This window comes from Malus sylvestris, chromosome 16, assembly GCF_916048215.2.
Source record: "Malus sylvestris chromosome 16, drMalSylv7.2, whole genome shotgun sequence".
In the NCBI taxonomy this organism is placed as follows: Eukaryota; Viridiplantae; Streptophyta; class Magnoliopsida; order Rosales; family Rosaceae; genus Malus; species Malus sylvestris.
This window is the reverse complement of record NC_062275.1, coordinates 10,392,825-10,415,870: the sequence shown is the minus strand read 5'-3', so window position 1 is coordinate 10,415,870 and position 23,046 is coordinate 10,392,825. Positions and strand designations below refer to the sequence as shown.

The 23,046-nt window shown below is 36.9% G+C and overlaps 4 protein-coding genes, 1 long non-coding RNA gene and 1 pseudogene across 9 annotated transcripts; 5 read left to right on the top strand and 1 right to left on the bottom strand.

The window, feature by feature from the left end:
• Window positions 1–132: 132 nt before the first annotated feature.
• Window positions 133–1,238, top strand: LOC126608633 (mediator of RNA polymerase II transcription subunit 21-like). Its single transcript, XM_050276590.1, has 3 exons — window positions 133–494; window positions 577–706; window positions 1,007–1,238. Exons 1-3 carry the CDS (start codon window positions 231–233, stop codon window positions 1,081–1,083), a joined length of 471 nt encoding a protein of 156 aa, XP_050132547.1. The 5' UTR covers window positions 133–230; the 3' UTR covers window positions 1,084–1,238.
• A 390-nt stretch (window positions 1,239–1,628) lies between these two features.
• LOC126608635 (signal recognition particle 19 kDa protein-like) lies at window positions 1,629–3,844 on the bottom strand. Of its 2 annotated transcripts, none has more exons than XM_050276592.1 (4): window positions 3,690–3,844; window positions 2,954–3,147; window positions 2,746–2,845; window positions 1,629–1,968 (listed from the first exon to the last, which is right to left on the bottom strand). In XM_050276592.1, exons 2-4 carry the CDS (start codon window positions 3,128–3,130, stop codon window positions 1,835–1,837), a joined length of 411 nt encoding a protein of 136 aa, XP_050132549.1. In that variant the 5' UTR covers window positions 3,131–3,147; window positions 3,690–3,844; the 3' UTR covers window positions 1,629–1,834. The 2 variants fall into 2 exon arrangements, with proteins under 2 accessions (XP_050132549.1, XP_050132551.1); XM_050276594.1 differs by having other exon boundaries at window positions 2,954–3,154; window positions 3,692–3,807.
• A 1,022-nt stretch (window positions 3,845–4,866) lies between these two features.
• Window positions 4,867–7,994, top strand: LOC126608628 (ATP-citrate synthase alpha chain protein 2). Its single transcript, XM_050276584.1, has 11 exons — window positions 4,867–5,265; window positions 5,378–5,539; window positions 5,646–5,726; window positions 6,082–6,133; window positions 6,260–6,374; window positions 6,478–6,559; window positions 6,675–6,770; window positions 6,990–7,091; window positions 7,232–7,348; window positions 7,449–7,565; window positions 7,706–7,994. Exons 1-11 carry the CDS (start codon window positions 4,990–4,992, stop codon window positions 7,775–7,777), a joined length of 1,272 nt encoding a protein of 423 aa, XP_050132541.1. The 5' UTR covers window positions 4,867–4,989; the 3' UTR covers window positions 7,778–7,994.
• Window positions 7,995–11,174: 3,180 nt separating this feature from the next.
• LOC126608638 (uncharacterized) lies at window positions 11,175–20,705 on the top strand. 4 transcript variants are annotated; one of them, XR_007617929.1, is made up of 5 exons: window positions 11,178–11,398; window positions 14,048–14,115; window positions 14,352–14,395; window positions 14,526–14,900; window positions 15,157–15,253. XR_007617929.1 is itself a non-coding variant. In XM_050276598.1 (2 exons), the coding sequence occupies exons 1-2, from the start codon at window positions 11,201–11,203 to the stop codon at window positions 20,285–20,287; spliced, it is 327 nt and encodes a 108-aa protein (XP_050132555.1). In that variant the 5' UTR covers window positions 11,175–11,200; the 3' UTR covers window positions 20,288–20,705. The 4 variants fall into 4 exon arrangements, 2 of the variants coding, with proteins under 2 accessions (XP_050132555.1, XP_050132556.1); XR_007617928.1 differs by lacking the exon at window positions 15,157–15,253 and having other exon boundaries at window positions 11,177–11,398; window positions 14,526–14,734; XM_050276598.1 differs by lacking the exons at window positions 14,048–14,115; window positions 14,352–14,395; window positions 14,526–14,900; window positions 15,157–15,253 and adding an exon at window positions 20,159–20,705 and having other exon boundaries at window positions 11,175–11,398.
• Window positions 15,293–17,017, top strand: LOC126608642 (uncharacterized). Its single transcript, XR_007617931.1, has 2 exons — window positions 15,293–15,563; window positions 15,733–17,017. It is a non-coding gene; the product is annotated as an uncharacterized LOC126608642 (long non-coding RNA).
• Window positions 17,264–23,046, top strand: part of LOC126608629 (uncharacterized) — a 61,408-nt pseudogene continuing 55,625 nt past the window's right edge.

The following is a 23,046-nucleotide window of genomic DNA, read 5'->3' as shown; positions in this document are numbered from 1 at the left end:
CTTTAGAAGAAACACCAAATATATTTTCAGTTATTTTAAAATCACTTTCAAACCATACTTTTTAAAGTGATTAAAGATAATTAGTTGTACCAATGTAATGCATGTAGGAAGCCTACCAATGCCTATCGAAATTGGACAAAAGGGGAACGAACCCAGTACGACGTCGTGCTAGTGGATATTCTCCTTCAAGTGCTGCTGCTTCCTACGTTTTGGGGACAAACACTAGAGTGATGGACGCAATCAGCCAGTTGCAAGAAAAGGTGAATACGATCGCGACAATTGCTTTCACCACCATCGGAACGCTACAACGGGATGCGCCTCCGGTCCGAATCTCCCCGAATTACCCGGAAGCCGGATCCGCACCGACCCCCAATCCGAATCCCAATCCCAACCCGAATCCGACTCCAAACCCGAATCCGACTCCGGAAAGTGATACGGAGTTCGCGAAGCAACCCAAGCTGATGAGTGCTGATCTAGTGAAGGCAGCAAAGCAGGTGGCTTTTGAGTTCGTTGACGTGGCATCTAATTTGTTTTTTTTTTTCAATTAATTTTAATTCCGGGATTACACTTGTGCAGTTTGATGCATTGGTGGCGGCGCTGCCGTTGTCGGAGGGAGGCGAGGAAGCTCAGCTGAGGAGGATTGCTCAGCTTCAGGCCGAGAACGACGCCGTCGGCCAACAACTTGAGAAGCAACTGGAAGCTGCAGGTCAGTCGGTGTGTTCAGTTAACTTAACCAGTCACATTTGACCAATAATACCAGAGAAATATACGCTAATATAGAACCGGTTACAAGATTTTAATGAAAAATATAAGACGAAGACATTGAAGATACAGTAATTTGGTACCGAATTATGGTTTATATTCGGCTTATTGTTTGTTCAGTATCTCATTAATTCTATTTTTGATTAAAAGTTTATAGCGAGTTTTATTCGTGCATATTACGCTACAAAATACAGTTTAATTTGATGTTTAATTTGTTTGCCTGTGTGGTTTTTGATGGTGGCAGAGAGAGAATTGCAAGAGGTCAGAGAGTTGTTTGGAGAAGCAGCAGATCACTGTTTGAACATGAAGAAATCAGATTGAAAAACTAGAGTTCCTTGTTGTTTCTTAAGAAATCAGATTGAAAAACTAGAGTTCCTTGTGTAATTCCCCTATTTTTAACCTCGTTATGTGGTGACGGTATTTTAGAGTTTATGCTTTTTTTTTATTTATATACAAGCGATATTGGAGAACAAGAACCGAACCCGGGCATCGAGTGTAAGAGTGATGCAAAGTAATAGGGGGAGAAGATTCGAACTTAGACATCGGATGTAAGAGTGCCAAATCCTAAAGTTATGAGCCTCTAGAGTTAGGGTTCTTTGCATATCAATGAAATGAAAGACTCTTCTCCAATCGAAGGGGCGTTTAGCAGAACCTTGAAGAATCCGGCACTACGGACTTTTACTAACCGGTTCACCATGGATACCGCACAGAGAAACCTCCGTTTCTATCTGGACGGAGAATGAGACATCATTCGCAACAGATTTGGCAGTCGAGTCACTTCGTTTGGTTTTTGTTTCCATGAATCCAAACGGACACGAAAAATGATCTCCAACTTTCCGAAAGGAAAATGTTCGAACCAAACCAAATAAATCATCGTCAAACATGATGGTCGATGTTGTGCTGTGTATGCATTTGCAAACTTAAAATAAGGTGTACAACAAGAAATGTCTAAGCTGACAATGAGTTTCGACTGAATGAAAACTAGGACCCTATTCAACAGGAGCGTAAGGTTTCTGGTAGAGTTCAATGCCAAAGAAAAAGTATGACGATTTGTGAGACTGCAGCAGCGGAGCTATCTCTTTTTCTTTCCATGTTTCCCAGATTTGGCAGGTCCAGCACTTGACGCGGATGCAGCGGACTCCTGCTTCTTAGTCCTACCGGGATGCCGAGGAACCATCTCCGCAACTTTCAGCATCAGCTGTTTCCCTGCAATTTAGTCAAAATAAAAACCAAAATTAATACATACATGTATTAATCAAAAGGCACACGAAAAACAAGGATAAATCATCATTTTATGTTTAACTAAATAACGCAAACAGTTGAGTTGTAGAATGTGGCGACGCCCTTCATAGGATTAATGAGACAACCAGACAAAGGAATTGCTTCCAAACACACTGAAAAAACTACTAAAACAAAGTCCATTTGGCAAGACATTCTGGCTTGAACAATCTTCGTAAAGATTGATAATGTTAAACATCCGTGGTTCAAAGATGAGAATGACGAAGAGTGCATATGCCCCACTGTTACAAAACAAGGATCTCTATACCCTATGTCTTATTCATTCCCAGTTACCCAACCCAACCCACAGCTTGAGTCACAGAATAGGAGCCTATGATATAAGGTGAGAGTAAAGTTGAGGGACTCTAGAAAATTTTGTCGAGAAAGAGAAAAACAGCTAGAAACTGCCAAATATCACAATAGCTTTTGCTTAGCCATATAGAGAGAATAATTTGACAGGATACCTTTGCTAACACGGTAAGTTTTATCTCAATACCAAGGATTACAAAGAGCAATAATTGAGAATCTCCCTACGATAAATGGGCTAGTCCAACAAAATTAAAGGCCGCTGTTTAATGTCCCATCCCGAAATCTTGCATTAACTGATACATTACTTTTGATGTTTCACCGTAAACCAATACTAAATGACTTCTGACAATGTCATAAAATTAAGGGTAAGTGGAATAGTAATAGAGCAATACTTACTGGAAGTAATGTCTGGATTATATGGAGTTCCATCTTCCTTTTTGAGCAAGACCCTCACTCTCCCAATTTGCATGAAATCACGTGGATAAGCCTTATCTATCTACAACAATCAAACATGCTGCATATATTAGTACAAATCACACCCATTACTGCAACTAAACATGCACAAACCTTATGACACAGATGATGCAAATGTAGCAAAACAAACCTCGATTGCAAATGGGAGTTTAAAATAGCTGCAGCAATCACCAATCTCAGCACAAGTAGGACCCTCGCATGCTTTCGCGACACTGATTCGCCTCCCTTCAGCCACAGTTTTCTTCGAGTTAATATAAACCGGATAAAGAACAATCCACTTCTTTATATTGGGGGTCTCCTTATCCATGTCTCGGCTATGAATACCTACACAATAAAATTAATTAATTACAACACAAACCCATCACATTTCTTTCCTTCCTAGACACAAATGCACAAAAAACATTGAAATGTTAAATGGAAAAAGAATATACATTTCAATCAATATGCTATAAGTAAGACGAAGATCAATCCGAAATCCCAATTACAGCTAAATACTCAATGGTTCAAGATATATATATATATATATATATATATATATGTATGTATGTATAAACAATACACACACATATATATTCAAGAAAAGCCTGATGATTCAGATCAAAATCAAAGTAATTTAGTACACTATTCTTAATCCCTGACCAACAATCACCCACACAAAAAACAAAGCAAACACACGCAGATGTAAAAATGCACCAGATCACAGAAACCCTAAAATTCCAGCGACAGAAAGAAAATTCAAGTGGGATTGAATCAATGAACTAACCCAACAAAATAGCAATTGAAGTTTGAGAAATGGGGAGGGGGACGGTGGAAACAAAAAATTCTAGCAATTGAACCGAATCGAAAGCGTGATCTGAAGAACTTACCAGAAGTTGAAACACGGAGAGTTTGAAGAGCTAACCGTGATATGCGAGAGACTGAGACTGCAATGGAGATTCGGCGACGAAAACCGTCCGAGAGGAAGAAAACATGAGTTTTTACTGTTGACGCCCAATAATTTGGGCTTCACACCTGTTCAAGATTTCAGGCCCGTTTATTTTCGGGTTGGGCTTGGCTTTGATCAGCTATAACTCAGCGCGTATTAAATAAGGTGATGCTGTTCATGCTTTTTTTTTTTTTTTGTTTTTTTTACCTCCAACAATGCACGACTGTTAAAAAATTAATTCTATTCAAGTAGTCCAATATCTTAGCAAATATGGTATTGAATTTTTACTCATGCTCAAGTTCACTTTTTAATTATTATTTTAAAAAAAATTGTTCGATTATGAGATTCAACAATAAGACATCTTCTTATTGACAAATACTTTTTTTTTAACAAACGATATCATTTACACTAAAGAGGATGTGGCGTGCTTAGCCTCACAATGGGCTAGCAATAATGTGATTCAAATTCGCCTTTGATGAAAATTAAACTTAAGACTTTCACTTTCAAGTAAAGAGGAATATCACTATAGCGACAAATACAGTTTCTAATTGTGAAAAGGAGAATAGAGTGCTACTAACCTACTACATTAATGAAAAAGGAGCATTCTGCACTCAACCACCAATCTAAGCTTGTAATTTTTGACTTTCAATATAAATTTTATAATCAAATTCACATGCATCAATAGTTAGAAATAGATTTTGGCTTGAGAATTGTTATTAATACTTTAAAAATTTCATTTTATACTTCAAATTTTTTATATTAAAAAAGAAAAATATACTTATAACGAGCGTTGAATGAAATTTTTAAAAGGCCGATAACATTCCTCTTAACTTTTACAATTTTGGTGAAAATCATGAAATTAGTTGTTAGAAAATGGTTGGACAAATTAAGAAACTTCCAAAAGTGTGACATAATCAGCCTTAAAGTACTCGTCAGTCAAGCTTCCTACTTTTCGCCAACTACCGTGTCTAAATAACGCAAGTAGCGAGAAGTGGCAGGCACACTTCAAGCAATCTGATTCTTAACCAATCCACTGGGCGCGTGTATAGGTAGGACTATTTCCGCGCGTGTGACTTTACAATCTTATCCAGCTATACACACTCATCAGCCGCACCTGCCAGCTGCGCACTTCCCGTTCCCAACAAAACGTCATTTGCCACTCCACTCCACCGCACCATAGCAGACCCGACCCGATTGTTCGCCTCCGGTGACGCCAGCGTGATCCGAGAAAATCCGACCCAATGGCCCGGAAGAAGATCAGAGAATACGACTCCAAGAGGCTGCTCAAGCAGCACCTGAAACGACTCGCTGGAATCGACCTCCAGATCAACTCAGCTCAGGTGACCGAGTCGACGGACTTCACCGAGTTGGCGAACGAGCTGCCATGGCTGTCATCGACGCGGCTGGTGGTGAAGCCCGACATGCTTTTCGGAAAGCGCGGGAAGAGCGGCCTCGTCGCCCTGAACTTGGACATGGCGCAGGTCGCCGAGTTCGTCAAGCAGCGACTCGGTAAGGAGGTAATAGAATCCGATTTCGTATGATTTGAATCGTCTTTTGGAAACCCGACTTTTTGAATTTGGATTTTTGTATTTTTTTTGTTTGATGGGTTTTGTGTAAATTTTGAAAAAGGTTGAGATGGGAGGATGTAAGGCGCCGATTACGACGTTTATAGTGGAGCCATTCATGCCTCATGATCAAGAATTTTACCTCTCGATTGTGTCTGAAAGGCTCGGATCAACCGTGAGCTTTTCGGAGTGTGGAGGGATCGAAATTGAAGAGAACTGGGACAAGGTAAGGAAAATTTGTGTTTGTTTTGAGTGTTTGGAATTAGGATGGTGTTTTCTGCTTGGTTTTGAGGTCGTAATTTGCTGTGGTGTTTGGTTTTTATGTTGTATAGGTTAAGACTATATTTCTTCCGACCGAGAAGCCTATGACGAATGATGCTTGTGCTCCATTGATTGCCACTCTTCCATTGGAGGTGTGTGTCATAGATCATACTGTTCTTTTGGGCGTATCTCCATGTTAAGCTCGAACTTCAGATCTCGCAAGCAAATGCGTTGTTATAACAATAAACATGAGCATATACATTAGGCTCGCGACATGGACATGGACTGTTCGAGTGTGAATACAAAACCAAACCACTGGAGAATCTTGCAATATAACATTAAGATGCAATTGTAGATTGAAGTCTGTTAGTGCAAAGGGAACCAATTTTTTTGGCCATATTTCTTGTGAATCCGTTTGATTATCATCATTTTATTACTACTATGCTCTGTGTATTCAACTTTTTTGTTGGTTTTGGGACACATGCTTAATGTATTCTGCTGTTACAGGTCAGAGACAAAATTGGGGATTTCATAAAGGGCGTATTTTCTGTATTCCAGGGTACGAATGTCCAATATGGATTCCTAAAGTATAGAACAGTGTAAAACTGTGATTAGCTATGTAATGATTAGTTAGGTACATGCTCTTGTTGCTGAGGAAGTTTGCATTCCTGATTTTCTTTTGCAGATTTGGATTTTAGTTTCCTGGAAATGAACCCATTTACCTTGGTTGACGGTGAACCTTATCCATTAGATATGAGGGGGGAGCTGGATGACACTGCTGCCTTCAAGAACTTCAATAAGTATATTTATCTTGAAGATTTTCCAAACTTTAGTTCTACCTGTTTCTAGTTAACTACTTTTGGTTTGATTTTTCCTTCTGACAATATTTGTAATACTATTCAGATGGGGCAGTGTGGAGTTTCCACTGCCTTTCGGCAGAGTCTTAAGTCCTACAGAAACATTTATTCATTCTCTGGATGAAAAGGTAAAAACCTAACTGTTCCTTGCGCGGAAAGAAATTTATGATAAATTTCAATTTAGTTTAAGGATCAGCACTTTTTAAGAGTTGTTCAAACTAAAGTTAAAAATATATATTGCAGACAAGCGCATCCTTAAAATTCACTGTGTTGAACCCAAAAGGACGCATCTGGACCATGGTAGCTGGAGGGGGTGCAAGTGTTATTTACGCTGATACTGTGAGTAGCCGGACTGCCTGATGTATTGCAACCATATAGCTATACTGTCCCTGTAGCAGCCCTTTCAAAATTTTGGGTCTCCATTTTTGGCTTTAATTCATCGTTTCTGATTGAATGTGCACCGTTTGCTATTTCTCCCCTCTGTTTCTTTGAACGTTGGGAACCTTTAAATTCCTACCATGGCCTGTTGTAATATTCTGGCATATTTATGGGAATTAGGTTGGAGATTTGGGTTATGCTTCAGAACTTGGAAATTATGCAGAGTATAGTGGAGCTCCAAATGAGGAAGAGGTGTTGCAATATGCAAGAGTTGTGGTCGATGTAAGAAGCTTTTCTTATCTTACGAAAACCTCTTTCTTCTCTCTTGCTCACACACACACACTTCCACTTGTATGTGCTTCGTCTGGCTACCATTACATGTAGCATACACTAACTGCCAATAAAATTCTCATATATTGCAGTGTGCAACAGCTGATCCAGATGGTCGTAAAAGAGCTCTAATAATTGGAGGTGGTATAGCTAATTTCACAGACGTAGCTGCTACATTCAGTGGAATTATTAGAGCCCTAAGGGAGAAGGTACCACCACATTTTGACATTCATATCATATAGATAGATTGGCCTAGTTGGTTTATTTTGTTTTGTATGCTCAAACTGTTTCTCTTTTGCGACATCAAAGGAATCCAAGCTAAAAGCGGCAAGAATGCATATATTTGTGAGAAGGGGCGGTCCAAATTATCAAACTGGTTTGGCAAAGATGCGTGCTTTGGGGGAAGAACTCGGAGTTCCTCTTGAGGTATGCGAGGACTTTCTGGTTTTGACATTTGATATCAGTTGTTAACAAGCCTTACTCTTGAAGAACATTAAAAGGGTGATGTAAAACACAAATAGATTATAAGTTACGGGCTGCCAGCCTGATGTCGTTTCTCAATGCAGGTTTATGGCCCTGAGGCAACAATGACCGGAATTTGCAAGCAAGCAATTGAGTGCATCGTGGATGAAGCTTAAGAGTTTCTTGGCTCTTTGTATTATTTTTCAACCCTCGAAGTGTGTGTTATGATTTGGCCAAAAAGGCAAAAAGTGTGAATTGTGAGTTTATCCCGGCAAGATGAGCCGCATAATTTCTTCAGTTTTCCAATCTTTTCAACTATTGTGACTTATTTGTGATGATGGTTGCATTGTGTTCGTGTTTTGAAAGTAAATGGTCGCATTGCTTTCCTTCCTATCCTTCCGTTTTCTGCCCCTTATTTCGAGTTTAAACAAGTAAGAGGTAATAAGCAAAAGAAAATATTTGTCACAAAAATTATACAGATCTTTGAGGAATGAGGAAGTGAGTAATTTTTATTTTTAAACAACGATATTCTACAAGTAAGGGGATGGCGATAGTCTACTATGAGGGGAGGGGATGGATTGGGCCAAGAGAAAGTCTAAGATCCATGTGTTTGTTAATTTGAATCTAGGATGTTCGATTTTATGACTTGTTATTGTTCAATAGAGATTAGAGAATTTGAAATGTCATCATCTAGTTCTAAATGAATGTGTTTTAATTTTTTCATATTTATTACTTTACAACTTTACGGAATTAATTTTCACATCCTTATTTTTCTCTTACACGCTACTTTTCATCTCTCACTTGTGTTGGATAAATAAAAATAAAGAATCAAATGACATAGTTGCATTGCAAGTTTTTCCTGGCATATATATAGAGGTAATTTAGCCCAAGGTCAATAAAAACTTTACTTAAGCCATATATCTGTGACATATTTTTATTTTGAGGTATTCATCAATTCCCCCCCCGAACTTGTGATCATTGGCCAATTTCCCCCCTCAACTTTAATTTTGGCCAATTTCCCCCCTCAACTCTCATAATTAGTCAATTTCCCCCCTCAACTTTAATTTGGCCAATTTCCCCCCTCAACTCTAATAATTAGTCAATTTGCACTCTACTGTTATTTTTTTTAATTTTCCATCTATTTTTTTTTCTTTCAATCTTTCTAATAACTTCCAACAAAGTACTAAAATTAACATAAACTCACCTACATAATATAGGGTAAAATGTACAAAAACATAATACAATTAGTATGTGATATGGGTTGATCATAAGAAAAAGTTATGAATCGGGTTTAAAGCATGTAGAAGAAGAAATAATAATCCTAAACTCATGGATCAGACCTATTTCAATAAAATGTGTTATTCTTAATAAGGAGTCGAAAATTATGAATTGACTAGCCATTTTTGCACTAAAACTCGATTCTCCACAATTTACTTGAACTTAGCTTTCACTTTTATAAAGAAAATTGTATTCACATACAAATATGTACACATCAATCCTTTTCGTTATCAATTTTGTATAGTAAAAAATCAAATAAAATTACTCTATACTGATTTATTATGACTAATAATACTATCTATGATAAATTGTAAAATTTTAAATTTTAATCTATTTGTAATAGGATAAAGACATAGGAAAATGATTAACATACATCTTATTTAGTTTCTTACACACACTTGTTTACTTATGATCAAATTAAAAAAATTAACAATAGGGTGCAAATTGACTAATTATGAGAGTTGAGGGGGGAAATTGGCCAAATTAAAGTTGAGAGGGGAAATTGACTAATTATGAGAGTTGAGGGGGGAAATTGGCCAAAATTAAAGTTGAGGGGGGAAATTGGCCAATAGTTACAAGTTCAGGGGGGAAATTGATGAATACCTCTTTTATTTTAGACTTAATCAATGATATATTTTTATTAATTAGGCATAGGTCAATGATGAATGCCACATAAGCTTTAAGTCATTATAAAATCCATGAAAACACCAAAATACCCTCCGAAGAAAAAGAAAGGAAGAAGAAGATGCCGTCGATTTTTACACACAACGAGCGAACGATGGAGAAAAAGAGAGAGAGTGATGATGGAGAAAAGAGAGGGAGAGGCAGAACCAGAACAGTAGGAAGAGGAGGAGCAGGTAATGAATCCATGGATGGTGTCGGCCAAAGGTGGCGGGAAAATCGACTACGACAAGCTCATCGACCAGTTTGGCTGCTAGAGAATCGATCAGTTGCTCGTCGACCGCATCCACCACCTCATCGACTGTTCTCCCCACGTCTTCTTCTGCCGCGACGTCTACTTTGCCCACAGGCCCCCCCCTCTCTCTCTCTTTTAAGTTTTCTTCTTCTTTTTTTTTGGAAAAATTGCAAAAATTGAATTGGAGGTCGAGTTTCAAATTTCTTAGATTGAATTGTCGAGGAAAGGCTCTATTTTAGGCGGTTAGGGTTTGGAATCAGAGGCGAAGCATGGGGATTTAAAGGGGGTGTTAAGCCAAGTGTCGAGGATCTCGATGACAGAGTCGGGTGTCGTGGACATGCTTGAGACAACAAGGACGTTGGAGTTGTTGATGGATCAGGCGTTCTGGGCGTCAAAGGGAGTGAGGCACATGGTAGCAAATACGCCGGGAAACTTGGTGGCGAAGATTGAGACTCCGACGCCGTAAAAGCACATTAACGTAAAAGCACAACATGACATAGACACTGCAACGAAGTGTCTGAATTCACATAACAAGAAACAAACACTGCGTTGCAATGTCTAAATCCACAAACCTATTTGAAATCACATAACAGGAAATCGACACTGCAACGAAGTGTCTGAATCCATAGAACCAGAAACAGACATTGCGTTGCAATGTCTGAATCCACAAATCTATTTGAATCTGAATGCACAATCATAGAATAGGAAACAGACACTGCAACGAAGTGTCTGAATCCACAAACCTATTTGAATCCGAATGCACAATCACAAACTAAATCCACAAACCTATTTGAATCCGAATGCACAATCACAAACTAAATCCACAAACCTATTTGAATCCGAATGCACAATCACAGAATAGAAAACAGACATTGCGTTGCAGTGTTTGAAAAATGAAGGTTGAAGGTGGTGGGAGGCAGGGGAGATTGAAGGTGGTGGGACGTGCGATTTACAATGAAGGAGATGGAAATGTTTAGTGTTTTAAATGGTAATGACATCATTTGTAATTTTAATTTATTTGAGGTGTTTTAATATATCTTAAAATCATTGACTTATTTATAATTCTAATAAATTTGATTAACCTATTGTTAATATCATAACTTTTAATTGATTATCACCCTATATATAAAATAAGGAAAACTAATGAAAAGGGTTTGAAAACTTTGAGTTTTAATGATAAGGACAAAATAAAGGGTAAAGTGAATAGTACCAGGATTGACTTTTTAGTGTAAAAATGTGGTTTTTCGTTAAAGTGAACAGTACCGGGTGCTTTTCGTTAAAGTTCCCTATAAAATATGATGATGACACACTTTTACCCTTAAATGTAAAAAGCGAAAAACCCACTTTGCCCGTCTATAACCGCCTTGTGACTTTCTCAGTCTCACTCTGCTCGTTTCCGTGAGCAATGGCGCGTAGTGGTTTAGACCTCGACGCTCCCAACGGTGCGTTTAGCTCCGCTCAAATTTCAGAACACAAAGAATCGACTGGTCCGAGCTACATCAACGACGACGACGGCGATGCTGGTGGCGTGCAAGTCACGTGCTTCAGTGAGGTCGTTAACGAAACCACCTTCCACCTCCAAATCATCCGCCTTCTCAAGCAGGTTCGTCTTCCATCCTCATCTCTCCCCTTTTTTGTTCAATTTCCTCCAAAATTTTTTTGTTCAATTTAATGCTGAATTGAACTGCCCAAGTCAAAATTCGGGCAACAAAATTCGTTCAATTTGTTGGTTAGAAATTTTTTTGCATATGGAGTCTACTACCAAGGAGACCCCTAAATCTCTAGGGTAAGGCTTATTGTAATCTTTAGGGTAAGGGTATGTAAATCACATTTCCCTTGATTTAAGGGAGAATACTGATTGGGGTAATGTCTTAGGTAGGCAACATGCCTTCTTCTTTCTTGTCGGCTGCTTGCTGCAACCATCATTCCCATCTCTTTTCCCTCTCTCTTCTCATATATACCCAGACTCACTCTTGTACAAACATACATGAAATATACATTGAAACTTTAAACCAGAAAATCTACAAAAAGGGTTAGAAGTCAAGCAATCAAGTACCAACTTGTAATTGAAAATTAATATAAAAAAATGAATTAACCAAACATTCAGAAAGATCCAAATGTTAAAGCCCAAAAACACAAAAAAGACAAAAAATATTGAATTGTATTACAAACCATGAATTAGATAGTGATCCCAAAAACCAAATATAACCAATAAGCACAAGTTCCATCATTAGTAAAAACCGATCAATTCATTGATTTTCATATGAGTGATACAAGTATTGGTATACAAAAGCAACATGAGGAGATAAGCCTCCAGGACGTGTAGGATTACAATGCAGAGCAACTAAAAGATAAACATTACAATTGAGAGCATTAATATCCTAATATCCAATAAACAGTAGCTTATATTTTTAATTTTTAAAACTACTCAAGTACAGAGCACTCACTGCTCTGGATTCAAAGAAAACCTCACACAATAAAATTGCTTCTCCATAAAACATAAATGATAGCTCTTGCAATTGACTGCAGAGTATAAGGTGGTAGCTTAAACAATTATGTATGGTTCAATTTCAAAGCATTTACGAAGCCTAAAATTACTAAACCTTCCTTTCTTATTAACTTGTATAAGCAACAAGCCAAAAAGATTTTACCTTTAAATAGCAAGAAAAACAGAAGCATCCCAGAAAAATAATTTCATCCTACAAATTCACAGCAAAAAGAAAAATACTGAAAAATAAAAAGCAAATAGAAAACTGATTAAAAAAATCCTCCATATTTAATAATAATCAAGTTAAAGAATCCCTAATCACAGAATAATAAAGCCATGCACAAATACATATAGATTTAGCAAAATCAAACCCAAATTGGAGGCTGCGGAGTGCGAATGTGCAGGTGGAGGGGCTACTTGAGAAAAGTACTTGTAAATTCAAAACCAAAAGGTCGTACCCAGTGCACAAGGCTCCCGCTTTACGCAGGGTCTGGGAGAGGTGAATGTCGGCTAGCCTTACCCCCATTTATGAGGAGGCTGCTCCCAAGTCTCGAACCCGAGACCTACCGCTCATGGGCGAAGGCACTTGCCATCGCACCAAGTGCGACCTCTTTTGTAAATTCAAAACCAAATTTATATAAAAATAAAATAAAAATTTGAAAAAAAAAAACTTCAACCTTAGAACACTGGGAGAAAAAACAGCGGTCTCGTGTATTTGAGAGAGGAAGATTTAGTGTCGATTTGAGTTTTGGTGGAATGGATCTCTCGGGTTCTTGAATTTTCGGTGGTGGACAACAAGCGACGTGGAGATGAGGCCATGGACCGCGGCAAAGCGATGGAGAGAGGGTTAGTTGTTTGGGTAAATAAATTTGGGTATCCTATTGGGTCACGGTAGTGTGAAAGAAACGAGCAATCTGAAGGGCAGAGAGAAAGAAAGGGGAAGGTGAAGTGGAATGGTCTAGAATTTCACTTGTTTGATATTTCATTTTGGTGCTATAATTTCCCGCGTATTTTTTGTTAGGTGCAGAGTGGGAAAGTTTAGGCGTGAAGCTAGAAACTATTATTTATGACGTACCATTCATGCCATAAAAAGTAAGGACCCAAATATATAAAAAATTCAATTTACGACATAACGTAATGCTTTAAAAGAGAAGGAAAGTGCGTCATGTAAATTGTCAAATATGATACACAACGGTTATGCTGTAAATATTTTTATTCGACTTGCACAAAAGTGATGCCGTGAATGCTAGATTAAGTGCAAGTATTACGACATGAACTTTATGAATGTCGTGAATAATATCATTTAAGGCATGCTAGTACTGTACACCATATATTTCAAGTCGTAAAAGACCCAAATTGTTCTAGAGTTTGTTTCAAAAATGATTGAAATGCATTTTTTGTTCAAAAATATGGTTGAGCGCCAAATATATCGAGTGTTGACCAGTAATGTCAAACGACTAACATATCTATATATACTAAAGCCCAGTTCCAAAATCACTGTTCATCATGTGAGTAGGAGCACTGTTCACCAACAGTGAAAGGGCGGAAATGCCCTCGGTTAGTTTCTTCTATTCCAACTTTCTCTGTTTTGACCGCATCATTTTCACTTTACCTTTTCTCTTCGTTTTTTGCTCTCCGTTGCTCTGCGATTTTCTCCTTCATCGCTCCCTCTTTTTCTCTCTATTTTTTCTCCGACTTCTTTTTTATTTGTTAATATCAATTTGTTGCCGTTTATAAATGATGCTCATCGTTTTTTTTTTGCAGTTTTCTATGAAGGTTTAGTTGAACATGGGGAAATCAAGAGTTGCCGCTCACAGAAAAACTGATGCGAAGTGAGATTATGTTTTTTATTTCCATTTTGTTATGAATTTTCACAACTTTTTGGGATTTGATTGAAGATCTCGATATGAACCGTCAATTTTGAATTTTTGTTTAATTTTCTGTACACCTGTTGGTTGCATGTCCAAGAAATTCCTTTTTTGGGTATCTTCATTGTCCAAGTTCTTGATATGTTTCTATATCTTTGAGAATCCGTTATTTATCATTTCTCCGTCAATGATTTTGACAGGCTGGTTCATGAGTTTCTCTGTCTTGATTATACTTATCATCAATGTAAGTGAAAACAAATATAAAGTTGTACTACGAACTTGACTTTTGAAAAGATCACCACCAAGCTCTGTTTGATATTAACCACATATCTCATCTTTATTTGTGTGTCGGTGTTGGTTTCTGATTTTCATAGGTTGAAGAGTAAACGTGGAGATGCGAGCAAGGAGGTTGCGAAGGATCCGAACAAGCTTAAGAGGCCTGCAAGTGCCTTATTCGTTGTCATATACGTTTCGTTTTTCCAATGATTTACTTTTTGTAATTTATGAATTTTTCGTTAAATTTTATCTAGACAGGATGTTTTTGGCTAAAAATTTTTAAGATTTATTTTCCACTTTGTTTCGATTTTTGGACCTCTTGGTGTTTCAAAGACTCAAACCAACACACAACCCACATATTAATAACATTATCACTCTTACCTGTTAATTTTATTATTTTTTTCAGATAAAATTTGAGGCCAAAGTTGTTTGCTTTTTTAGTTTCTGCTGCTGCTCGGCTGCCTTCGGACTAGGTAATGAACTCTTCTTCCCCAAATATCTCTTCTTCTGATTGTATAATCTTCATGGTCTGTTTGGGCTGTTCGGTTTTCAATTGGATTCTCTCTGTTGGTTCTGTGTTTGAATTTGGAAAAATACATATGTTGCTTTCATAGTTTGATTAACAATTCTATTAGAATTGGCTAATTCTTTTACTAAGCATTCGTTTGTACTCATATTTCTAACGTTGGAGGTTTATTCTAATGTAAGATGGAAATTGATGTTATGAAGAGTTTAAAATGTCAGGTCGAAACACTGTCGTTCTGCATGTAACTGAGCTTCTCAATTTCTTAGTTTCTGAACATTTGAGGTACTCTTCTTCTTAACAATGCGTTCTCTCCACTTCCTTATCATAAGTTTGGTCACCGAGAGAGTGGAGAATGATTTTCTGAGTTCTCTTGTGTTGATTATTTAAGACTGAAACTAATGATGCTTTTGTTGAGGAATAAGCTTTTAAATGAAACTAAGCCAGAAACAAAGTCCACGGTAAGTTGAGGGGGTAAAAGTGGGATAATGAAGGGTTAGAGAGGAAAGTAAGGGTGGGACTAGGTGAAGGTTTGATGGAAGCTAACTCTTAAATATGATGTCGTTGAAAAACAAAGTCAAAGATAAGTTGACGGGTTTGAGAGAAAGTAAAGGTGAGATTAATTGGAATTAGGCCATTCACTAGAATGGATATATTCTTATGTGTATTTGGAATACAAAGTAGTATAATATGTGATATATGTGGTTCATACTTTCTATACTTTTTCTTATGTCTTTTATGCCTTGGTCCAATTACCTTTTGAATTCAATCTGTTTTTTTAGAAACTTGGTTGCAAGAAAAAGTTGGAAGGGCAACATAATTGGAAAATTGGGTTACAACAATCACCCTCTAAACTGCAGAGGAGTCTGCATTTGAAGTTCTTTTCGACTGGGATGAGAAGATTGGAGTTTCATAATTAGAAATGAGCATCAGATTGAGTTTTATTTGAGTTGATAACTTACTTTTATGTGCATTTTTGGTTTGGCTCTTATTTGAAATATTTTGTCTAATTGTGATCATTGTGCCTTCGCCCATGAGCGGTAGGTCTCGGGTTCGAGACTTGGGAGTAGCCTCTCCATAAATGGGGGTAAGGCTAGCCGACATTCACCTCTTCCAGACCCTGCGTAAAGCGGGAGCCTTGTGCACTGGGTACGACATTTTTTTTGTGATCATTGTGCCTCATGTTTTGTTAGGATTTTGATATTCTAATTTCTTTGTATAAGATTAGTGTATGTGTTAGGAATTTCGGGTTTAGTCATTTTTGTATACTATCACAAGATATGTGCTTGCACTTGCTAATCTTTTTTGCTATGTTTGTATAAATATTATATTGATGTGGTTATAAGAAATAAGAAAGTGACTTCAAATGCCCATTTCATTTGAGTCTTATCTTTTCCGTCTGAATATTAATAATCAGATCAAATTCTCTGACCTAATCCGTAAATTTTGTGGGTTGAAAAAAAAAACACTGTGAATTATGTGAAGTGGAATGAAACCATAGGTTTTTGTAATACATTTGGAAATGAACATTATTATGCTTTTGTAATATGATGCTCTCTTAATTTTATTATGTAATTTGTTTTTGTAATACGATGATCTCTTAACTTGCTTTTGCAGATCTTCTTTGGTTCCTATGCTAGCTTTGTGTGTCTCCATCTCCAAATAATTTAGTTGAAAATCACTAATACGCATGCAAATTTGAAAGGGTTTTGATCTTTCGATGAGTTTAAAATGTTTGTTGGTGGTTGGTTGTATTGCTGTCAAATATTTGTTGGATGGTTTGGAACGGAGAAGTTGGTTGATTTAGAGAAACTGAATACACATGGAATTTGGAAGAGTTTTTGGTCTTATATTGGTTTAAACTACTTTTTTGACAATCAAGAGTACTGGAGGGAACTTTTGGTGTTCCATTGAACAATTTTTGTCATATTTTATCAATGTAGATGACACAATATTTCTTAACGTTTTTTGCATGTAAATAGCCCAAAGTTCCATAACCTTTTGTATGTAAGTACTGCTGTTGATCGAAAATGACAAAAACTAGCCAAGTGGAATGTGTTGATCTAATATTCTATGTACATAGATAGCCAAAACTTCTACAATTTTATGTGGAGTATCAATTAAATATAGCAATGAATTGTATTAATCTTTTATGACAATTTTTTATATCTTTCAAACATAATGCTTTTTACATTTTTTAATCCCGCAACAATGTGCAGGCAATAATTTCTAGTCTTGTCTACAGCCGAAACTTTGTTTTGCTTGTGTAATCTTAACTTCCTGGACAATGCTAAACCGTAAACATTGTTCAGTTTAATAAGAAATAAAATTGCAGAATATGTGTTTTGAAGCACCTAAAACCAGGTGATGGATACCTTTTCAATGAAAAAAAGGCAACCTTTTGAAGCAAAGCATGACGGTTCTATCCTTTTTTTTTTCGTGACAAACAATAGTGTTGCTAGGTTCAATTGTTAGTGTTCGGGAGGAGGGAATGCGTAGAGATGGAACCCGCACCAAGGTGCATATGCATGATTGCTTTTTGCCACTGCGGTCAAGTGTCATCTGAAACATTTATATCCTTTAAAGCTTTCTAGTTAGGAATAACACCTATATTTTTCCTTACAAGCAGGTGATGGATACCTTTCAAATGAAACAATGGCAACCCTTTTGAAGCAAAGCATAACATTTCTATAATAGCTGACACTTGTCAAGCTTAGATCTAATGAGTTAGTTAGTATTGTTGTGATAAGAAGTGGTAGTTGAAGGGTATTTTGTAATAGTATAGAAGATGAAAATACTATAGAACCTAAAATGTAGTGCTCTAAGAGGAAGTATATTGTTGATAAAGAAATACAATAAGCCTTTCTCTTTCTCTCTCTCTTTCTTCCTTAATTCGATATCATCTCTTAGTTCCATAGTTTTTCCATTGTTGCTAGTATTCTGTTTCCTTAGAGATTAATATGGTATCATCGCCGGTGTTTGGCTTGCTGCTGTAGTCGGTTCTGAAGGTTCTTCCGTTGCAATCATTGAAAGATTTGGGTTATCGTTGACTCAGAAGGTTTCTCGAAGATTTGTTTTCGATCTGGGTTTTGCGCTGCGTTCTTGGTGAATCTGCTATTCTTAGGTGATATCTAATTGGTTCTTGAGATAAAGTTCTGTTGCGATTTATGTGATTGATCTATGAGTAATTGATTTGTTGAAGAAATATGATGTGTTTGATGATGATTGTATTTGTGGTGAAGTTTGGGAATTTTTCTTCTGATGGATGAGTTCTATGTTCTAGACTGTAATTGTGTTCAATAATTTTGTTGAAGTGTTCAATAATTTTGTTGAATCTTGTGTGTTCCAGAAAGTATCAGTCTTTCTTGATAGAGTTTGTGTGATTTCAAGAAAGTATCAATCTTTCTTAGGTGTTGGGTTAATTCAAGAAAGTACCAGTCTTTCTTGTTCAAACAGAAAGTATATGTCCTTCTTTCTTGTTGATAAAATTTGAAGAGTGTCAATCTCTTGGTAAACAGAAGAAATCAAAGAGTGTCAATCTCTTGGTGAAAGGCAAAATTATTTTGTATAGAAAGCATTGTGACTTAGTCGTTATGTAGTTAATCATGGCTCCACCAAAAGTGGATAGTCTTCTTGGTATGCTTACCATTAAGTTGAAAGATGACAATTTTGCAAAATGGTCTTTTCAATTAGTGTCACTGCTTAAAGGTTACAAGCTCTTTGGTCATTTCAATGGCACATATGTATGTCCACCTAAATTTGTCATTCATGCAGATTTAGGCATATTAAGGAGATTACACGGGGATTTATAGATTGGGAATCTACAGATATGGCTTTACTTAGTCTTCTTTTGGCTAGCTTATCTAATGAAGCCATGTAATATGTTTTTGGTTGTAAGACTGCTGCTGATGCTTGGACCAATCTGGTAGATAGATTTTCTTCGGTGTCTAAGTTAAGGGTGAATCACCTAAAAACTGAGTTGCATATAGTCCAAAAAGGGACATATACGATTGATAAGTTCCTATTGAGGTTAAAGAATATTAGAGATCAGCTTAATGAAGTAGGGGAATTCATTTCAGATAATGATGTTATTATTGCTGGATTAGTTGGTTTACCTAAAGAGTACACTATTATTTGAACAGTCATCTTGGCTAGGGAATCTTCCATTACACTAAAAGAATTTTGTGCTCAATTGCTTGGTGATAAAAAAGAGATTGAAGGGGACACTACTATCTTGTCTCAAAAATATTCTGCCTTTTATATGAATGGTTCTGGTTCTAGTTCTAATTCTGGGACTTTTGGGTCTATTATACTGGTTCTACTTCAAATCCTCAGAATCATAGTCATATTCCAGCAACTACAGCAGGTGTTATTACTCAAGTTCCATACTTAGCTCCATAGCAACTAGAATATCTTGTCCCACCTCCGTTTTATCCTTTGCCTCAACATGTTCCGTTTTATCCACCACAGTTTGGTTATGGTTTTGCTGGTAATATGGGAGGTTTTCCACCTTCTGGATCTAACTCTCAGCAGTCTAACATCAATGGAGGTTAGAATGGTTCTAAAAACTTTCAGGGTTCAAAAGGACAGAACAATTACAGAAATAATGGTGGGTTCAAGGGAAAGAATTTCAGACAGAATGGCAACCCTAGCTGGTCTGGGAACACAGACACAAGAACTAATGTGGTCATTGAATGTCAAATTTGTAATAAAAGAGGGCATATCACTGCAAACTACTATCACAGGAATAATAACAATGTTTATGCAACTGGATTTCAAATTGAATGTCAATTTTGTGGTAAAAGGGGTCATTCAGCTCTTGAGTGTTTTCATAGAGGAAACTATTCATTTCAGGGTCATCCTCCACCACCATCTTTCAATGCTATGAGTGCACAACAGACAACTCAATACGGACTTGCAGACTCTTGGATTGTTGATTCTAGAGCATCTCATCATATGACAACAGATATGACTGGATTGTCACAAGTCATGCCATTTGAGGGATTTGAAAAGATTACAATTGGAAATGTTACTGCTTTATCAATTCAGAATGTTGGTCATACTACTATAGAGATTGATAATCATTCTCTTGTCCTCAAACATGTTTTACATTTTCCTCAGATTGCTTGAAGTTTATTATCTGTCAAACAACTATGTGCTGATAATAAATCTTGGTTTATTTGTGATGAAACTAATTTCTTTATGCAGGACAAACGGACAAAGAAGATACTGTATCAAGGAAAGAGTAGGCCAAGAGAATTGTTCCGGATTCCAATTTTTCAAAAGAGCAAGGGTTTACAATCTGCAGTTTCATTTCCAGCAGCTTTAGTAGGTTAAGTAGTGAAATCTCAACTTTGGCACCAGAGGCTAGGTCATCCTGCCAATGACATATTGTTTTCTATGCTGAAACAGTCTTAGGTTCCAGTTAGTATAGATCATAGTCAAAGTATATACGTGTCTTGTACTCAAGGAAAGATGTCCAAATTACCATTTCCATCTAGAACTGATAAATGTACCTTACCATTTGAAAAGATACATAGTGACGTGTGGGGTCCTTCACCTGTAAAGTCTCTAGATGGTTACAGGCATTATGTACTGTTTGTTGATGAACATACAAGATATGTTTGGATATTTCCTTTGGTGAATAAGTCAGATGTGTTCTCTATTTTTATCAAATTTTATGCATTTGTACTAAATCAGTTTGGGATCTCTGTTAAAGGTTTGCAAACTGATAGAGGAGGAGAATATGTAAGTACACGGTTCAAGAATTTTCTTGCTCAAAAAGGTATAATGCACATGGTGTCTTGTCCACCTCAGCAAAATGGGATTGCTGAGAGGAAACATAAACATATTGTAGAGATTGGAATTACTTTGCTTACATAAGCTGGATTACCATATGAGTTTTGGTATTTTGCATGTGCTCACTCAATGTTTCTCATAAATTGGATGTCATGCAAGACTTTGAATATGGTACCTCCATTTTACCTATTATACAAGAAACTTCCAGAATTACAGAGTTTAAAAATCTTTGGCAGTGCAGTTTATCCATGGATTAGACCCTATACTGCAAATAAACTTCAACCACGGTCTGTGATGTGTGTTTTCTTAGGATACTCAGGAGGATATAAGGTGTACATTTATTACCTACAAACGCTGGTATACAAACTAGGCTTCAAATTGGAGCAATTTCTAGGAAGAATTATGCTGCATATTATGCTGATTTGCCTGAATTACAGTCTCTGAATATTGACAATGATTTCTCTGGAGGTTTTTCATTCCTAGCTAATATAATAGATTTTGAGGAACCTAAAATTTTTAAGCAAGCATCTGCTCATCAACATTGGAAATTGGCCATGCAAGAGGAGTTCGATGCTTTGACAGCACAAGGCACTTGGAATCTAGTGCCACCACTAAATGACAGAGATGTTAGTGGTAGCAAATAGGTGTTCAAGGTTAAGTAGAATCCTGATGGGACTGTTTCAAGATATAAAGCTCGGTTGGTAGCACAAGGATTTACGGATTACTCAGAGACCTTTAGTCCCGTGGTTTAGCATACAATTGTCAGACTAATTCGCTCAATTTGGATGGTCACTAAGACAATTGGATGTTAAAAACGCTTTTCTATATGGTGATTTGGAAGAAGAGGTCTATATGAAACAACCTCAAGGGTTTGTTGATTCAACGTATCCAAACTATGTTTGCAAATTAGTCAAGTCTTTATATGGTCTCAAACAAACTCCAAGAGCTTGGAACTCTAAATTCACAAGTTATTTGCCATCTCTGGGTTTCAAAACCTCTCTCTCTGATACAAGTTTGTTTGTGAGATTTGATAACAAAGATGTGGTTATACTTCTGTTATATGTGGATGATATAATCCTAACTGGTTCAAGTGAGGCACAAATTTAGCAAGTGGTTCAAGATCTTGCAGAGGCATTTGATTTAAAAGATATGGGCAGAATCACTTACTTCTTAGGTTTGCAAATTCAGTATGAGGAAGATGGATCTTTGTTTTTCAAACAGTTTAAGTATGCAAGGGATTTGATGCATAAAGCTGGTATGGAGAATTGCAGACCTAATCCACACCTTCTAAACTACATACACAACTACTTATCACAGAATGAGTGCCAATGACTGATCCTACTCAATACAGAAGCATAGTAAAAGCACTGCAATACTTAACCTTTACTAGACCTGACATAGCTTATTCAGTTAATGTGGTGTGCCAATACATGACTAATCCCACTGAGATGCATTTTCATTTAGTTAAACGAATTTTGAGGTATTTACAAGGCACAATTACATGTGGTTTGAGATACATAAAATGCACAAACTTCTCTATAAATGCATACTCGGATTCTGACTGGGCTACAGACATCAACACAAGGCGGTCTATCACAGGTTATGTTGTTTTCCTAGGAAACAATCCAATATCATGGCAATCTAAGAAACAATCAATAGTTTCTCGTAGTTCAACAGAAGCAGAATACAAAACACTAGCTCACTGTGTTGCATATGTGTTTTGGATCAGGTCACTTCTCAAAGACATTAATCAGGTTTTATCATTTCCTCCTTGCCTACACTGTGATAACTTGTCTGCATTGGCAATCTATTCAAATGCAGTGTTTCATTCAAAGATAAAACATTTAGACATAGATTACCATTTTGTTCGAGAGAAAGTTCAGAAGAAAGACATTATGGTTCAATATATTCCCATTGAGGATTAGTTTGCTGATGTTCTAACAAAGGGTTTACACAGTCCTATGTTCATCAAACATTGTCACACTCTGGCATTGGGTGCTTCTCGTACTGATGCATCATTTGCAAGTTCTGTTTCAACAGTCTCAACAGCAACATTCACGAATCTTGTCCACTTTGTGAACCACGAGAACAATCTCAGCTTACTTGTTCCTCACTGAGTTTGAGGGGGGAGTAATAGCTGACACTTGTCAAGCTTAGAGCTAATGACTTAGTTAGTATAGTTGTGATAAGAAGAAGTAGTTGAAGGGTATTTTTGTAATAGTATAGAAGATGAAAATACTATATAACCTAAAATGTAATGCTCTAAGAGGAAGTATATTGTTGATAAAGAAATACAA

What these genes read in the sequence shown, in the direction of transcription:
- LOC126608628 (XM_050276584.1), top strand. Translation starts at nt 4,990, where the DNA reads ATGGCCCGGAAGAAGATCAGAGAATACGACTCCAAGAGGCTGCTCAAG. An exon ending in GTGTTATTTACGCTGATACT is followed by an intron (nt 6,771 to 6,989) that starts GTGAGTAGCCGG and finishes TATGGGAATTAG; the next exon opens with GTTGGAGATTTGGGTTATGC. An exon ending in ATGCAAGAGTTGTGGTCGAT is followed by an intron (nt 7,092 to 7,231) that starts GTAAGAAGCTTT and finishes CATATATTGCAG; the next exon opens with TGTGCAACAGCTGATCCAGA.
- LOC126608638 (XM_050276598.1), top strand. Translation starts at nt 11,201, where the DNA reads ATGGCGCGTAGTGGTTTAGACCTCGACGCTCCCAACGGTGCGTTTAGC. An exon ending in TCATCCGCCTTCTCAAGCAG is followed by an intron (nt 11,399 to 20,158) that starts GTTCGTCTTCCA and finishes TTCTTTATGCAG; the next exon opens with GACAAACGGACAAAGAAGAT.
- LOC126608635 (XM_050276592.1), bottom strand. Translation starts at nt 3,130, where the DNA reads ATGGATAAGGAGACCCCCAATATAAAGAAGTGGATTGTTCTTTATCCG. An exon ending in AACTCCCATTTGCAATCGAG is followed by an intron (nt 2,846 to 2,953) that starts GTTTGTTTTGCT and finishes TGATTGTTGTAG; the next exon opens with ATAGATAAGGCTTATCCACG. An exon ending in TAATCCAGACATTACTTCCA is followed by an intron (nt 1,969 to 2,745) that starts GTAAGTATTGCT and finishes ACTAAATTGCAG; the next exon opens with GGAAACAGCTGATGCTGAAA.
- LOC126608633 (XM_050276590.1), top strand. Translation starts at nt 231, where the DNA reads ATGGACGCAATCAGCCAGTTGCAAGAAAAGGTGAATACGATCGCGACA. An exon ending in TAGTGAAGGCAGCAAAGCAG is followed by an intron (nt 495 to 576) that starts GTGGCTTTTGAG and finishes ACACTTGTGCAG; the next exon opens with TTTGATGCATTGGTGGCGGC. An exon ending in GAAGCAACTGGAAGCTGCAG is followed by an intron (nt 707 to 1,006) that starts GTCAGTCGGTGT and finishes TGATGGTGGCAG; the next exon opens with AGAGAGAATTGCAAGAGGTC.